An 18320-nucleotide genomic window follows, 5' to 3' on the forward strand; every position below is an offset into this window, starting at 1 on the left:
TGTTCACATTTTTCTTCCACTTTGACGTCAAAGTATTTTGTGTAGATTGTTGACAACAAAAAAAATACAATTAAATAAATGTTAATCCCACTTTGTAACACAATAAAATGTGAAGAAATCCAAGGGGTCCGAATACTTTTGCAAGGCACTGTACACACACACACACACACACACACACACACACACACACGCACACACGCTTCACACTGCTGGGGCTCAACCACTAACTGTTGTATGGCATTCAACAACCAGAATCATTGCAATATCATGTCACCACTGATTTATTACTGTTTACTCTTTAATAGGTTTGGGTGGTATCCAGATTTTCATAGCATCGTACCTCGGTACCATTCGGGGGTATACCTTATTACTGGAAGTGCACACAACAACAACAACTATTTCCACGTTTCAAAAAGCAAACCGGGATCTTCATCCAGGAGGGGATTGAATGTCTCTGCAGTAACTTGACATTTTTTATTTAACTAGGCACAGTTAAGTCAGTTAAGAACAAATTCTTATTTTCAATGACAGCCTAGGAACAGTGGGTTCAGGGGCAGAACGACAGCTTGGGGGTTTGAACTTGCAACCTTCCGGTTACTCGTCCAACGCTCTAACCACTAGGCTACCCTGCCGCCAGCCACTTAGCTAGCAAGTTAGCAAACCAGATGCATAACTGGAGCCCTGAGCTGGAAATAAGTCATTTGACACATCTTACGTTTCTTGCAGTTCTACTTAATTTATAGTTAGTTATAAGCTGTGGCGTAGCATGCAACCCTGCAGCTCCCGCGAGGGTTGCAGCTCCCCCCCCAAACCTCGAAAAAACAACAACAATTATTGTTATTATACCGTTTTTCTTATTTTTTTATACGGTATTGAAAATCATACTGTCGGTATATGGTACAAATGGCATATCGCCCAAGCCTACTCTTTAAGGCTTATTTGATTTGGTCTTATACAAGTCATATGTTGATTGAAATGCACTGTTCTCTTTCTATTTCCATCTTAATGTCTAGTCTTGTTTGATCCCTATCAATCTGGTGTCGTGCCTGTTGGATGTTCCTGTCATGGAAATTCTTACACAGGGACACTCGAAGTCAATCCTAAATGAATCATTGTTTATTGTCAGCGCGCTGGAGAGGTTCCAACAAACTCTATGCACAGCAGTGAACGTCTGTCAGAATGTCTGCTGGGGCAGTCCCGGCAGTTGTTTTATATACAGCTATACATAGACAAGTTATATTTGCATGATTTAGCATAATTCATTCATCATTACCGTTTTGTTTCATTCATGTGACCGACCAATACTGGTTCATAACATGTGACAGACCAACACCTCACGAGGCTTCTCCTCTCTAAGCTGAGACCTTGAAACAGAGAAATCATTTGTTCTCAAAAGAAGGTCTGGGCATACTGCCAAATTGCAGATACGGATAAGTGAGGATTCGTTCAATCAGTCACTTGCATGAACTCAGAAATTAGTTATTAGAACAGCACATGAATAGAACACTGAAATTAGTTACAAGAAAAGCATATGTTTAAAATTTCCATCACATTCCCATTCAGCTATTTCCTTGCCAGTTGGACAAGTCTGTGTTTGTAGTTAGATTTAGCCGCTATCACTCTCTCCCTCTGTCTCTGTCGCTCTCTTTTTCTCTGTCTCTCTCTTTCTGTCTCAGTCTCTGTCGCTCTCTCTTGCTCTCACTACTCTCTCCTTTCTCTCTTTCACTCTCTCTTTCTCTACTCTCAAGAGATTTTAGTGTTATATGAGAGGTGTTTTCGTGAGGTTTTGGTGTTATATGAGAGGTGTTCTCGTGAGGTTTTGGTGTTATATGAGAGGTGTTCTCGTGAGGTTTTGGTGTTATATGAGAGGTGTTCTCGTGAGGTTTTGGTGTTATATGAGAGGTGTTCTCGTGAGGTTTTAGTGTTATATGAGAGGTGTTCTCGTGAGGTTTTGGTGTTATATGAGAGGTGTTCTCGTGAGGTTTTGGTGTTTATATGAGAGGTGTTTTCGTGAGGTTTTGGTGTTATATGAGAGGTGTTCTCGTGAGGTTTTGGTGTTATATGAGAGGTGTTCTCGTGAGGTTTTGGTGTTATATGAGAGGTGTTCTCGTGAGGTTTTGGTGTTATATGAGAGGTGTTCTCGTGAGGTTTTGGTGTTATATGAGAGGTGTTCTCGTGAGGTTTTGGTGTTATATGAGAGGTGTTTTCGTGAGGTTTTGGTGTTATACGAGAGGTGTTTTCGTGAGGTTTTGGTGTTATACGAGAGGTGTTTTCGTGAGGTTTTGGTGTTATATGAGAGGTGTTTTCGTGAGGTTTTAGTGTTATATGAGAGGTGTTCTCGTGAGGTTTTAGTATTATATGAGAGGTGTTTTCGTGAGGTTTTGGTGTTATATGAGAGGTGTTTTCGTGAGGTTTTGGTGTTATATGAGAGGTGTTTTCGTGAGGTTTTGGTGTTATATGAGAGGTGTTTTCGTGAGGTTTTGACTGTATCCTCGCCACGTTAACGTCTCTATCTTCTCATTTGAGTTTGGAGTGGTGTAATGTGTGCTGTTTGCCTCTGCTCGCTGTTGCTGGGAAACATAGGACAGCCTTCCAATAGCCGCATCAAGCTACTGATGATATGCTTAAGTGCTCATTGATTTGGTGTTATATGAGAGGTGTTCTCGTGAGGTTTTGGTGTTATATGAGAGGTGTTCTCGTGAGGTTTTAGTGTTATATGAGAGGTGTTCTCGTGAGGTTTTGGTGTTATATGAGAGGTGTTCTCGTGAGGTTTTGGTGTTTATATGAGAGGTGTTTTCGTGAGGTTTTGGTGTTATATGAGAGGTGTTCTCGTGAGGTTTTGGTGTTATATGAGAGGTGTTCTCGTGAGGTTTTGGTGTTATATGAGAGGTGTTCTCGTGAGGTTTTGGTGTTATATGAGAGGTGTTCTCGTGAGGTTTTGGTGTTATATGAGAGGTGTTCTCGTGAGGTTTTGGTGTTATATGAGAGGTGTTTTCGTGAGGTTTTGGTGTTATACGAGAGGTGTTTTCGTGAGGTTTTGGTGTTATACGAGAGGTGTTTTCGTGAGGTTTTGGTGTTATATGAGAGGTGTTTTCGTGAGGTTTTAGTGTTATATGAGAGGTGTTCTCGTGAGGTTTTAGTATTATATGAGAGGTGTTTTCGTGAGGTTTTGGTGTTATATGAGAGGTGTTTTCGTGAGGTTTTGGTGTTATATGAGAGGTGTTTTCGTGAGGTTTTGGTGTTATATGAGAGGTGTTTTCGTGAGGTTTTGACTGTATCCTCGCCACGTTAACGTCTCTATCTTCTCATTTGAGTTTGGAGTGGTGTAATGTGTGCTGTTTGCCTCTGCTCGCTGTTGCTGGGAAACATAGGACAGCCTTCCAATAGCCGCATCAAGCTACTGATGATATGCTTAAGTGCTCATTGATTGTAAAATAATAACGTGATCAGCAGTATTGTCAAATATATGTATTTTGGCTCCATGTGAAAGTGTCCCCTTTAGCCCTCCTGGTGCCATGCCACTGCCTGAGTAACTCCCAGTCCTTATGTTACTGAACTACACTTAGTCCCACAGCAACATACCGGTTGAGTTAAACTGATGCTGTTGCCAGATTCTCCCAAACTGATCAGTGCCTCTTTGTCTGGACCATCTGAACTCTTCGTATACGTTTCAGACCATTCCTTCTAGGGATGAACATCATGGTCATTTTTTCTGGTTAACCAGCATCATCAACCAGGTGAAAACCGGTTATACGTGCCAAAAGGTTCTAGAAAATAATTGCTGTCATTTGTTTGTCCTACAACCTGTGTGTCACTCACGACCTTTGACCTCTGTGTGTAGGAGCTGGAGCAGCGTCTGCGGCAGCAGCACCACATGGAGCTCCAGTCTGTGAGAGAGGCCCACAGACACAGCATCGAGACTCTCAAACAGCAGTCGGAGCAGGAGCTACAGACACTACGCTTCGAGCTGGAGGACGAGGGCAAAGCCATGCTGGGTAAGAGCCGTGCTGGGAATGAGCCGTGCTGGGTAAGAGCCAGGCTGGGTTAGGGCCTGATGGGGAATGGTCACAGGGTCTCACACTGGGTTAAGGGCCCTGGCAGGGAGGGAGACACACCGGGTTAGTGCCCTAATAACGAGGGCCATGCTGAGTAAGACGAGGCTAGAACCCTGAGTAAGGACCTTCAGAGGGAAGGATCATACTGTACAGTGCCTTGCGAAAGTATTCGGCCCCCTTGAACTTTGCGTCCTTTTGCCACATTTCAGGCTTCAAACATAAAGATATAAAACTGTATTTTTTTGTGAAGAATCAACAACAAGTGGGACACAATCATGAAGTGGAACGACATTTATTGGATATTTCAAACTTTTTTAACAAATCAAAAACTGAAAAATTGGGCGTGCAAAATTATTCAGCCCCCTTAAGTTAATACTTTGTAGCGCCACCTTTTGCTGCGATTACAGCTGTAAGTCGCTTGGGGTATGTCTCTATCAGTTTTGCACTTCGAGAGACTGACATTTTTTCCCATTCCTCCTTGCAAAACAGCTCGAGCTCAGTGAGGTTGGATGGAGAGCATTTGTGAATAGCAGTTTTCAGTTCTTTCCACAGATTCTCGATTGGATTCAGGTCTGGACTTTGACTTGGCCATTCTAACACCTGGATATGTTTATTTTTGAACCATTCCATTGTAGATTTTGCTTTATGTTTTGGATCATTGTCTTGTTGGAAGACAAATCTCCGTCCCAGTCTCAGGTGTTTTGCAGACTCCATCAGGTTTTCTTCCAGGATGGTCCTGTATATGGCTCCATCCATCTTCCCATCAATTTTAACCATCTTCCCTGTCCCTGCTGAAGAAAAGCAGGCCCAAACCATGATGCTGCCACCACCATGTTTGACAGTGGGGATGGTGTGTTCAGCTGTGTTGCTTTTACGCCAAACATAACATTTTGCATTGTTGCCAAAAAGTTCAATTTTGGTTTCATCTGACCAGAGCACCTTCTTCCACATGTTTGGTGTGTCTCCCAGGTGGCTTGTGGCAAACTTTAAACAACACTTTTTATGGATATCTTTAAGAAATGGCTTTCTTCTTGCCACTCTTCCATAAAGGCCAGATTTGTGCAATATACGACTGATTGTTGTCCTATGGACAGAGTCTCCCACCTCAGCTGTAGATCTCTGCAGTTCATCCAGAGTGATCATGGGCCTCTTGGCTGCATCTCTGATCAGTCTTCTCCTTGTATGAGCTGAAAGTTTAGAGGGACGGCCAGGTCTTGGTAGATTTGCAGTGGTCTGATATTCCATTTCAATATTATCTCTTGCACAGTGCTCCTTGGGATGTTTAAAGCTTGGGAAATATTTTTGTATCCAAATCCGGCTTTAAACTTCTTCACAACAGTATCTCGGACCTGCCTGGTGTGTTCTTTGTTCTTCATGATGCTCTCTGCGCTTTTAACGGACCTCTGAGACTATCACAGTGCAGGTGCATTTATACGGAGACTTGATTACACACAGGTGGATTGTATTTATCATCATTAGTCATTTAGGTCAACATTGGATCATTCAGAGATCCTCACTGAACTTCTGGAGAGAGTTTGCTGCACTGAAAGTAAAGGGGCTGAATAATTTTGCACGCCCAATTTTTCAGTTTTTGATTTGTTAAAAAAGTTTGAAATATCCAATAAATGTCTTTCCACTTCATGATTGTGTCCCACTTGTTGTTGATTCTTCACAAAAAAATATAGTTTTATACCTTTATGTTTGAAGCCTGAAATGTGGCAAAAGGACGCAAAGTTCAAGGGGGCCGAATACTTTCGCAAGGCACTGTATGTAGTAATAGGGGACCATGCTAGGTAAATGCTACACTTGCAGCCCTCAGAAAAACCATTGAAAGCTAAACCGCGCAGTGCACCTGAACAACAGCCCCACACTCCTCCCTGTAGGAATCAAGGTCAACGCTGGAACATTCCATAGCTTGTTAGAGGTAGGGGATGTACTGTATGATGAATGGGTTTTTAATTAGCCAGGGTGGCCTGTCCTATTGTGTGGTGTATAGAGGGGAACTCCCTAAGGATCCGGTCTGTCTCTCTCTATCTGGTTCCTAGCCTCTCTGCGCTCGGAGCTCAACCACCTCCACGCCTCGGCCATAGAACAGCTACGGCAGACCCACCAGCAGGAGACAGCTACAGCCAAACTAGAGCTGGAGAATGCACTGGAGAACAGCCGGATGCAGGTCAGACTCACCGGCACATACTGGCATTCCACATATCACTTAGCTAACAGAAATAATGGTAACAATACGGATGGGCCAGCATTAGTTTGTATTACAGTAAAATTGTATATTGGCCATGAACAGCATTGTATTTTCCCAAACAGCAGGGGAAATATAGTGGCTTAACAATGAGGCTAGACATTAGCTCAACGTATGTGGATAGATAATTCTATTCAAAGCGTATATGAAAGAGTATATGCATATACACACTTTAGAATCTAAATAATCCTTCTGTGCCTTTTAATTGTGCAGGCTGAAAAGCTTTAGCACTAATGGCCATAGAATATATAGATCTCCCTTGGCAACAGCCCTCTTTTCTCCTCACTCTGGCTTCTGTTGCTTGTATACATTCACACAACTGACTATCTGTGTGGCTTTTTGGATATGGTTTGAGCAAGTGTCATCAGTGTGTTGGGAACTGGGGTGCTGGCCTCTAGAGAAAGAACAAGCGACAGCTTTCCTTCCCTCCCACACGCACGCAAAGCACACACACAAACTCCCCAGCAAGAGGCTGATTGCATAAATTATTGTGCTGAACACATCATCCGTTTGATCCCTATTCCTCCACTTTCTGCAACAAAACTGGGTGCTTTATATCGCTAACACAGGCCATGTTCTCAGAAACAAAGAGCTAAACTCTATTACGTATTGTACGTCAACAATAGCTATGCCGCAGCTGACAGTATTAGCAGGTTAAAAGATAGTAATGCACACAGGAGAGGCTGGGCTCAGCTGATGTGTCAGCTAGAGAGCAGTAGATGTACTTGACATAATACCTGCACTCCCAGCCGCCCCATCTTCTGACAACGGTGAAATGAAGTTTAACGCCCTGGGTCCTCTGTCATGGCCATGGCGAGATGTTCAGGCCCAGGCACACAGCTGTTTCTGAAGGGACCTACTTCTACGCTAGTCAGTCTTCGGGTTACAAGGCAAATACAGTTCCACTTGCCAAATTAAACGAGGCCAACGAGCCAGGGTACCTACTCCAGTGCAAACGGCTTCGCTTCCCACCGTGACACAGTAATCGACTAAACCTATTACCGCAGACAGGCCCCTATCACAACAGAAGCAGGCTAATATGGCAGGGGCTTTGTTTTGTTTTAGTATTTCCTATGGAGATGAACATAGCCGCAAAGCAAGACATGTTTTACTGTAAGCTATTTCAATGTGAGATCCACCTCATGTTACGATGCGAGGATACCTGGAAAGCAAAACAGGAAATATATTGAGGTCTTTGAGGCGTGTTTCTCGCTTGTATTAGACAGGAATGCATATTCCAAATGCATATGAAATGCCCTGCCTGGTTATTGCACCTGAGAGGTGTGTGTGAAGTGAACCATGGCCTGTTCTTCTCATCCCATATAGGGCTGTCATATCCAAGCACAGTACTAGTACGTCTGACATCTCTCATGGCATAAACAGGCTTCCTGGTGGTGTCTCAATCAACCAACAACCTTCTCTAAGCCCCCTCTCCTTCAAACTGTCTGTGTTCAGCTCAGTAGTCAGACATATCAGGACAAACCTGTATCACAACAGAAGCAGGCTTACGACAGGGTTTTTGTTTTGTTTTAGTTTTTCCTATGGAGATGAACATGGCACTGGCAGCAAAGCCTCTTTTTTTTCACTGTAGGCTATTTCGCTATTTCAATGTCAAATCAAAATCAAATCAAACTTTTTGTCACAAGCGCCGAATACAAGTGTAGACTTTACCTTGAAATGCTTTACAAGCCCTTAACCAACAGTGCAGTTCAAGAAGAGTTAAGAAAATATTTACAAAATAAACGAAAGTTGAAAAATATATAAAAAGAAACACAGTAAAATAACAATAACGAGGCTACAGTTGAAGTCAGAAGTTTACATACACGTAGGTTGGAGTCATTAAAACTCGTTTTTCAACCTCTCCACAAATTTCTGGTTAACAAACTATAGTTCTGGCAAGTCGGTTAGGACATCTACTTCGTGCATGACACAAGTAATTTTTCCAACAATTGTTTACAAACAGATTATTTCACTTATAATTCACTGTATCACAATTCCAGTGGGTCAGAAGTTTACATTCACTAAGTTGACTGTGCCTTTAAACAGCTTGGACAATTCCAGAAAATTATGTCATGGCTTTAGAAGCTTCTGATAGGCTAATTGACATAATTTGTGTCAATTGGAAGTGTACCTGTGGATGTATTTCAAGGACTACCTTCAAACTCACTGCCTCTTTGCTTGACATTATGGGAAAATCAAAAGAAATAAGCCAAGACCTCAGGAAGTAAATTGTAGACTTCCACAGGTCTGGTTCATCCTTAGGAGCAATTTAAAAATGCCTGAAGGTACCATGTTCATCTGTACAAACAATAGTATGCAAGTAAAAACACCATGGGACCACGCACCCGTCATACCGCTCAGGAAGGAGACGCGTTCTGTCTCCTAGAGATTAGCGTACTTTGGTGCGAAAAGTGCAAATCAATACCAGAACAACAGCAAAGGACCTTGTGAAGATGCTGGAGGAAACAGGTACAAAAGTGTCTATATCCACAGTAAAACGAGACCTATATGAACATAACCTGAAAGGTCGCTCAGCAAGGTAGAAGCCCCTGCTCCAAAACCGCCATAAAAAAAAAGACTATGGTTTGCAACTGCACATGGGGACAAAGATCGTACTTTTTGGAGAAATGTCCTCTGGTCTGATGAAACAAAAATAGAACTGTTTGGCCATAATGACCATCGTTATGTTTGGAGGAAAAAGGAGGATGCTTGCAAGCCGAAGAACACCATCCCAAACATGAATCACGGGGGTGGCAGCATCATGTTGTGGGGGTGATTTGCTGCAGGAGGGACTGGTGCACTTCACAAAATAGATGGCAACATGTGGAGGGAAAATTATGTGGATATATTGAAGCAACATCTCAAGACATCAGTCATGAAGTTAAAGCTTGGTCGCAAATGGGTCTTCCAAATGGACAATGAACCCAAGCATACTTCCAAAGATGTGGCAAAATGGCTTAAGGACAACAAAGTCAAGGTATTGGAGTGGCCATCACAATGCCCTCAATCCCATAGAACATTTGTGGGCAGAACTGAAAAGGCATGTGCAAGCAAGGATGCCTACAAACCTGACTCAGTTACACCAGCTCTGTCAGGAGGATTGGGCCGACATTCACCTGTATCCAGTACAAAGACAACAAAGGAAGGATGGTAGGCGTGCCTTTATCATTGTGGACAAACTCTTGTAGATGGCCAGCTATTCCAAGACAGCTCCATAACACTGTGGCTTTACTAAATTCTACAGGGACTTCAGGTTACGGGGAAAAAAAAGAAGGTATCGGAACTGTAAAAATATCTGAACATTATGAAATGGATATGAGCACGCACGTACTCAATTACATGCTTGCTTACACATACGGACTTATACATACACACACACACCTGATCTCGCTCTCTTCTCTCTCTCTCCCTCTCTCTTTATTGTCGAGAACTGTTTTATAATTTAATGTGTTTATTGTTTGTCTATCTTTTTTATGTATTCGTCTACAAGTTTATATACTGTAGGTTCAGCAAATACCCTTATTGTTTGGGATACCTTTAACCTCACTAGGGTATGTGGGACTGTAGCGTCCCACCTGGACAACATCTAGAGAAATTGCAGAGCGCCAAATTCAAAAACAGGAAAAAAAAAACAATACTCATTATAAAAATTAATAAAACATACAAGTGTTATACATCAGTTTAAAGATGAACTTCTTGTTAATCCAACCACAGATCTCAGATTTCAAAAAGGCTTTACGGCGAAAGCATACCATGCGATTATCTGAGAACAGCGCCCAGCAGACAAATCATTACAAACAATTACCAGCCAAGTAGAGGAGTTACACAAGTAGAAATAGCGATAAAATTAATCACATTTGATGATCTTCATATGGTTGCACTCACAAGACTCCCATTCACTCAATAATTGTTTGTTTTGTTCTATAAAGTCCCTCTTTATATCCAAAAACCTGTTTTGTTCAGTAATCCACAGGCTCAAACGCAGTCACAACAGGCAGACGAAAAATCCAAATAGTATCCGTAAAGTTCGTAGAAACATGTCGAACGATGTTTAGAATCAGTCCTCAGGTTGTTTTTAGCCTAAATAATCAATAATATTTCAACCGGACAATAACGTTGTCAATATAAAAGGTAAACAAGAAAGGCGCGCTCTCGGTCGTGCGCATGAAAAACCTCTGGGACACTGTAGGGTCCACTCATTCAGAGTGGTCTTACTCTCTCATTTTTCAGAATACAAGCCTGGAACAATTTCTAAAGACTATTGACATCTAGTGGAAGCCATAGGAAGTACAATTTGAGTCCTAAGTCAATGGATACTGTAATGGCATTCAATGGAAAACTACAAACATAAAAAAATCCACTTCCTGGATAGATTTTTCTCAGTTTTTCGCCTGCCAAATCAGTTATGTTATACCCACGGACATTATTTTAACAGTTCTGAAAACTTTAGAGTGTTTTCTATCCAAATCTACCAATTATATGCATATCCTAGCTTCTGGGTCTGAGTAGCAGGCAGTTTACTTTGGGCACGCTTTTCATCCAGAGGTGAAAATAGTGCCCCCTACCCTAGTGAAGTTAAATGTATCTTCAGGGGTCATTCAATTCAATATTCATCAATAATTGTAAAAAAAAAAAATTGCAGAAACTCGTTACAGCCATCTATGATTCTCAGAATTATATTTTAAGAGGAGGCTAATTATTTTAGGCAGATGTTCTCTTTTCCGTCTCATCCTTTCCCACTGAATGAAGGAATTGGTAAGGAATTATTTCCAAATAATATAAAACATTTTAAATTAACAAATGTACAGAAAGATCGGTGCGAAGGCCAAATTACAGAGGAATAACTTTTTGAGGCTATTAAATACTTTTAGTCTGGAAAAACCCGGGGCTTGATGGCATACTGGTAGAGGTATATCAAGTATTTTTTGATATGCTAAAAGCTCCATTGTTAGCTTGTTTTAACTACTCCTATAGAAATGGTAGTCTGTCAGGTACTCAGCAGGAACGTTAGATTTCTGTATTATTAAAACAAGACCTAGATGGCAAATATAAAGACCCAGTCTATCTAAAAAACTGGAGGCCCCTTACACTTCAATGTTGTGATGCAAAAATACTAGCAAAATGCATAGCACTCAGAATTAGAAGGGTTTTACCAGGTATTGTTCATCCTGATGAGACAGGTTTTTTTACATGGATGATACATTGGAGATAATATACAACAACTACTAGAAATAATAGAACATCATGAAACATATAAGAAGCCAGGAATGGTATTTATAGTGATTTTGTAAAGGCATTTGATAAAGTAAGACTGGATTTTATTTATAAATGCCTGGATTTTTTCAATTTCGGTAGTTCTCTTATAAAATGGGTCAAAATCATGTATAGCAACCCCAGGTGTAAAATAGTAAATAACGGTTACTTCTCAGAAAGTTTTGAATTGTCAAGAGGAGTTAAACAAGGGTGTCCGCTGTCACCATATCTATTCATTATGGCCATCGAAATGCTAGCTATTAAAATCAGATCCAATAACAACATTAGAGGATTAGAAATCCAAGGCTTAAAAATAAAGGTGTCCATGTATGCCAATGACTCAAGTTTTATATTAAGTCAGCAAGCTAGATCCCTGCAATGTCTCATTAATTAAAGATCTAGATAACTTTTCTGTACTCTCTGGACTAAAACCTAATTATGATAAGTGTACAATATTACATAATGGATCCTTAAAAAATACAACTTTTACATTACCCTGCAGTTTACCTATAAAATGGGCTGATGGTGAAGTAGACATACTTGGTATTCATATCACAAAATATATAAATAAGCTCTACAAAATGAATTTCAATAGAAAACTTGTAAAAATAGACAAGATCCTGCAACCTTGGAGAGGTAAATACTTTTCTATTTATGGAAAATTTGCCCTGATTAACTCCTTAGTCATATCTCAGTTTACTCACTTACTTATGGCACTGCCTACTCCTGATGATTCGTTTTTGAAATCATATGAGCAAAAAATATTTAGCTTTATTCATATTCTATATAATGAATATGAATTGGGTGGGTTGAGATGATTAAATATAAAAGCACTAAACCTCTCTCTCTAAAAGCTTCACTCATTCAAAAGGTTTATTTGAACCCTGAATGGTTCTCAAGTAGATTACTAAGAAAAGCTCATCCACTGTTTAAAAATGGCCTTTTTGCCTTTGTGTAGATTGCCATGTCTCATTTTCGATTCATTGAAAATTATACTTTTTCAAAGTATCTCTCTTTTTCAAACAAGCATTGCAGAGCTGGCTACAATTTCAATTTCATCCCCCTGAAAAGATAGAACAAATATGACAACAAATATTATGGCTAAACTCAAATGTGCTGGTTGATAAAATACCTGTATTTATGGGAAAGATGTTTGAAAAGGGTATTTTGTTCTTAAATTATATTGTAAATTGGAATGGTCGAGTTATGTCCTTCATGGAGTTATCAGAATTGTACGGAAAGGTCTGCTCAATCCAAGAGTTCAACCAATTGATTACAGCATTGCCCCAAAAATGGAGGCAGGTGGCAGCGGAAGGAGGTAGGGAACTAGTCTGTCTGCCCAAAATGAAGGATCAAAACTGGCAGAGGAATAAAAATAACATAAATAGGAAAGTATACCAGTTTCATTTGAGGACCAGGATGTTGACAACTATGCCATACAGATTGCAAAATAGTTGGGAAGAAATGTTTGATGTACCGATTCCATGGTACAGGGTGTATGAGTTGATATATAAAACAACGTAAGATTTAAGACTTAGTGCTTTTTAGCTAAAATTATTATAGAGAATTCTTGCCACCAACAAAATGTTGAATATTTGGGTCATAAAATCATCTAAGCTCTGCAGATTTTTTTGTGAGGATACAGAATCAATAGACCATTTAATCTGGTATTGCCCTCGGGTAGCCTGTTTCTGGTCTCATGTTCAGGAATGGCTGAAAATGCATAGCATTGATCTAAAATTTACCCTAGAAATAGTACTGTTAGGAGATCTGGAGAGACCGGGTCAGTCAATTACTAATATACTAATACTCTTAGTAAAAGTATTTATCTTCAACTCGCAATCTGTGGTTTCTATTCGATTAGATAGATTGAAATTGTACATTAAACATCACAGCATAGTTGAAAGATATGTGTTGCATAGAAACCCAAAGTGGGTGGCCAGCAGAGATAGATGGGATGGGCTGAGGGTTGGGATGTGGAATTGGAGACAAGTGGGAGTGGAGTTGCTGTGTGAGAGATAGAATGATGGTCAAAGATTTAAAAAATTTTTTTTTTTAAAGAAAGACACTAAGGGGCAGTGTTTTTATAACTAATGCCGGTTTGCCTGAGGCTGATGCCGTGCAGGTGTTTGTACACATATACACTCGCTCTCATTCAAATAAACACATACAAGAACACACACATACATGTAATAGTGCCAGACATACACACAAACATAGACAGTTGGCATTGCTGTTATGATTTTAGTTGTCCTTGATGTCCTTTGTTTTAAATGTATCGGGTTTTTTGTGTGTTTTTTTTTGTTGGTGTTTTTGTTTGCTGTTTTCTTCTGTCTTTTCCTTTTTTTCTCTTTAGTTCATTATCTTGGTTGTTGGTGCATTGGGGGTTCTTGGGGGGTGGGAATGGAATTAATTGTATTTTTTATTTATTTTTTCTTCTTGGGGGGTACTGTGGGAGGGGTCTCGAATGGTTGAGGGACAGCTATTGGGAAACTGTGGGGGGGGGGGTCTTGGAGGGTTCGTTCGGGTTCACGTTTTTTTGCCTGGTGGTAGATCGGTCAGGGCATTGACCCTGGATGCTTCTGTGTGTCGCTCTGAATGGGAATCTGTTGGAGGACTGGTATGATGTAGTTATTGAGCGGCTTCACTGCAAGTATATATTGTATGTTTCAAATATTCAATAAAAAAATATTTACAAATTAAATTAAAAATAATTAGAAATTCACCCAACATATTGTGGGAAGCTTGTGGAAGGCTACCTGAAATGTTTGACCCAAGTTAAAGAATTTAAAGGCAATGCTACCAAATACTAATTGAGTGTATGTAAACTTCTGACCCACTGGGAATGTGATGAAAGAAATAAAAGCTGAAATTAATCATTCTCTCTACTATTATTCTGACATTTCACATTCTTAAAATAAAGTGGTGATTTTAACTGACCTAAAACAGGGGATTTCCTTGGACACCAAGGAACTTGAAACTCTCGACCCGCTCCACTACAGCCCCGTCGATTTTAACTGGGGGCCTGTTCGGCCCGCCTTTTCCTGTAGTCCATGATCAGCTCCTTTGTCTTGCTCACATTGAGGGAGAGGTTGTTGTCCTGGCACCACACTGCCAGGTCTGTGAGATCCACCTCATGTTACGATGCGAGGATACCTGTAAAACAAAACAGGAAATATATTGAGGTCTTTGAGGTGTGATTCTCGCTTGTATTAGACAGGAATGCATATCCCAAATGCATATTAAATGCCCTGCCTGGTTTTTGCACCTGATAGGTGTGTGTGAAGTGAACCATGGCCTGTTCTTCTCATCCCATATAGGGCTGCCATATCCAAGCACCACAGTACTAGTACGTCTGACATCTCTCATGGCATAAACAGGCTTACTGGTGGTGTCTCAATCAACCAACAACCTTCTCTAAGCCCCCTCTCCTTCAAACTGTCTGTGTTCAGCTCAGCAGTCAGACGTATCAGGACACAGCCCTGTCTCTCTGTCTATGTCCCATAGGGCTGCATGATTTCTCAGACGCTGAGACATCCCTCCCACATGAGGGCTGCCCGTACATTGAGTCATCCTTCATTATACAGATCTGCTAATCACAGCCGCCAGTTATGTTTCCCAGACTGTACGGCTGCTGTTGTCTCTTATAGAGGTGTTGTGGTTTTACCCAGTAAATGGCAAAGCTCTGATCTTTAGAATGAACATGTGCCTTAATCAAAAAGCCTTAGCAACGCCGAGCAGGGTGTTTTCCTTTGAACAGTCCCTTCAGCCCAGCAGCCCCGGTAGATAGAGAGAGGGCCGTCTGAAGAGAGGTACAAAAGTGTTGCTCGTCCTCTTTCTGGGAGACGGAGAGATGTATCCAACAAATAACTCCCTGTGCTGAGCTGTTGATGGTACGGCGGGCGGCAGGGGCCTGCGCTGAGCGCTGTGCCGCCTTATCGATAATTGTGGCCCCTGAGAGATGCACGGTGCTGGCTTGTTTAATGAGCTGTGAGATTAGCAGGCCTGGTCTGCGGTGTGGAGAATTGCGTTTGCTGGGGATAGTCATCAGTTTTCCCCACAGACGAATGCTCGGCTTCTGACAGACAAACGGCTCTGAAGAATGTTTATTTTTTATACTCTATTGCTCATGGTAGCTACATATTATCTGTGTGTGTGTGTGTGTGTGTGTGTCTGTGTGTGTGTGTCTGTGTCTGTGTCTGTGTCTGTGTCTGTGTCTGTGTCTGTGTGTCTGTGTGTCTGTGTGTCTGTGTGTCTGTGTGTCTGTGTGTCTGTGTGTGTGTGTGTGTGTGTGTGTGTGTGTGTGTGTGTGTGTGTGTGCTTTCGTGCGTGCCTGCGTACGTGTGTGCGCCTGTGTGCATTTTGGCCATCGAGAGGTCTGTGTCATCTTTCCTCTCATGTTTTTCTGTATCTGAAAGTTAATATCCCCGCGCTCTGGTCCCCGGAGGCTGATTCCTCAAAACAATGTCTGTCTATGAGACCTTGTCTTAATGAAATCCTACACAGGCCTGTAAATGCTCAATTCATCTCCAACAACTGAAGCATCGCTAATGGCTCCTCATCACCAGCGGACCTATTTTTCACGGCGGAGACACGCCGCGGCCTGTTTGCAAACTGTGATAGATGCCTCTATTTTCCCAGATTATTGGGCAGATAGGGATGTTTAGAGGAGGTGCGCTCCTGCTGGGGTGGGGAAGGAGGATGGTCTCTCCCCTCAGTGGTCGTGACTCATAGTTACTATGACAGAGCCTAATCTGTAAAGAAGTTTCCTTATCAATAACGTTTCAGTGTCACCTCTATGGCGGATCAATGGCACTGGAGTTATTCCTGCTTTGTGGCAGTATTGGGTATGATTTGAATTCAAACCACAGGTATACTTGATCTCATATCATTTATGGAGGCTGAAGAAAGATTTCATCTACCATTATGACTCACCGCTCTCTGGTTCGTGGCAATTCTTGGACTAATGGCAGCAGCTCGACACCTCCCATCCTTGTGATGTGATGTAGCCCTGGAGAGGTTGAGTTTTGGGGGTGAGGGTCTCAGTACCTCCAATCACTCCGGCTTCACAGACTAATCTGACTGATCACAGACTGATCACAGACAGATCTGACTGCTGCCCTCTAGTGACTCAGCTCTCTCTCACTTCCTCTCTTTCTTTCTCTCTCTCTGTATGTGGCTACCAGCCGCTAATGACGAGGCTGTGCTCTGGCTGGCCTTTTGATCAGTCTGCTCTGGAACTGTAGAGACAGACAATCCTGTGGAAGCAGAGAGAGAGACTGGGGAGCTGGGGCTCAGAGAGGCCTCACGAGGCCAGTATACTTGTCTTCTAATCAGCTCCTCGCTGAGACCTTCCTATTCCCAGACCTCTACCACTGTAATGTACCCTCTACCCACCTCCAGTCGCACTGCTGTCAAACTAAGTGTCAGCCAGCCACAGAAATTAAATCATTTTTTAAAGAGCTTTTTGTCAAAGATCAGAGATCAAAAATGGTGATTATTGGAGTTGGGAACTCCATCTACCAACTTCCCACCATCCCCTCAGAGGAATCTTTGAAACCTGAAGTGCTATTTCGTTCCTGTGACATTTTGTCCAAACCCTTTAAAGCTTCTTTTGCCCTAGAAAAGTGTCTGTTTGATTTTGAGAAGTACCGCTCAAATGGCTCCACCATACAATTTGCTCTAAGTTCCAACAGAGTGTCCATCTTTAGATGGACAATGAATATTACTATTCTATAGTGCCACCGTAACGGAGAGGGTTAGTTGTCCGGGTGGTATTCAGACTGTCCCTCTGAACCTCTGCAGGTCGGCCTAGGGTCCTCACTGTGAGGCTCAGTGCTGCTATTAGAGCTGCCACCACTCTCTCACTTTACGGCCCAGGCACACGTCAATCAAATCAACTTGCGCGCACACAAAGATAGGGTCACATGCCTATTGGAACATAGCCAAAAACTCCCTTTCCCTCACTGATGTTCAGCACTGTCTGCCTCTACCTGTGTAATCCACAACCAACCCATGCAGAGACATGGCAATCATGTTGGCTTCCAAGCAAAACAGGTATCCACTGGGGAGATTGGGAGTCAGCCGAAATGTCACAGTGAATCTCTGTTAGGCAGAGGATGGGTAAGCAAGCTTCTATGGAGAGGAGAGTGAGCTAGTCCACTGAAACCAGCCCCCTGCAGTGGCCCACACATTAATAACTACACTACTGTTATCACCTCAATCAGCTGGCATGAAATTATATTTACAGGAATTCAAAATGAATACAGATTGTAATCGGATTACACAAGAGCCATCAACTTCAATACCAGAGTTGGACTTGGCGGTATGCTGTGGGAACTCTTAGCGTAGTCTCTGTTATAGAGGGAAGGACTTTTTAAAGGATGTGCCGTTGCTGAAGGGGGAAATGATCTTTGAGCCAAGCAAAGCATGATTAATCTACAACTGGGATGTAGTTCTAGTTCTCTGAACAGTATAATCAGGTAATTACATGTATTTCTGCCTGGGCAAAAGGGGATGTTGGCATTTGATATCTCAAACTGTAGAATTAACTGTTACAGTAACTTTGAGAAAGAGAGTGATAATAGTCAGTCTAGATTTAAATGGTATCGTTGTCCGTATTACATACTGAACATTTGACTAAATACACTAAATATTCTAGTGAAGGCTTTACCAGTAGGTTTGCAGTACAATGGACTGGACAGCAACAGCCAGGTTTGAGCGAATAGTCAGGAGATGACCTTTTTCCTGGAATGCGACCT

The 18320-nt window shown here is 41.8% G+C and overlaps 1 protein-coding gene across 5 annotated transcripts in view; it reads left to right on the forward strand.

The window, feature by feature from the left end:
• Nucleotides 1-18320, forward strand: part of LOC110522208 (protein FAM184A) — a 163519-nt gene that overhangs the window by 122343 nt on the left and 22856 nt on the right. For all 5 annotated transcript variants that reach the window (XM_021600410.2, XM_021600412.2, XM_021600411.2 and 2 more), the window contains 2 exons: nt 3842-3995; nt 6101-6228. In XM_021600410.2, coding sequence (XP_021456085.2) covers nt 3842-3995; nt 6101-6228 — 282 coding nt within the window. The remainder of the gene's footprint in view (nt 1-3841; nt 3996-6100; nt 6229-18320) is intronic.

Source organism: Oncorhynchus mykiss, chromosome 4, assembly GCF_013265735.2.
Source record: "Oncorhynchus mykiss isolate Arlee chromosome 4, USDA_OmykA_1.1, whole genome shotgun sequence".
Lineage (NCBI taxonomy): Eukaryota > Metazoa > Chordata > Actinopteri > Salmoniformes > Salmonidae > Oncorhynchus > Oncorhynchus mykiss.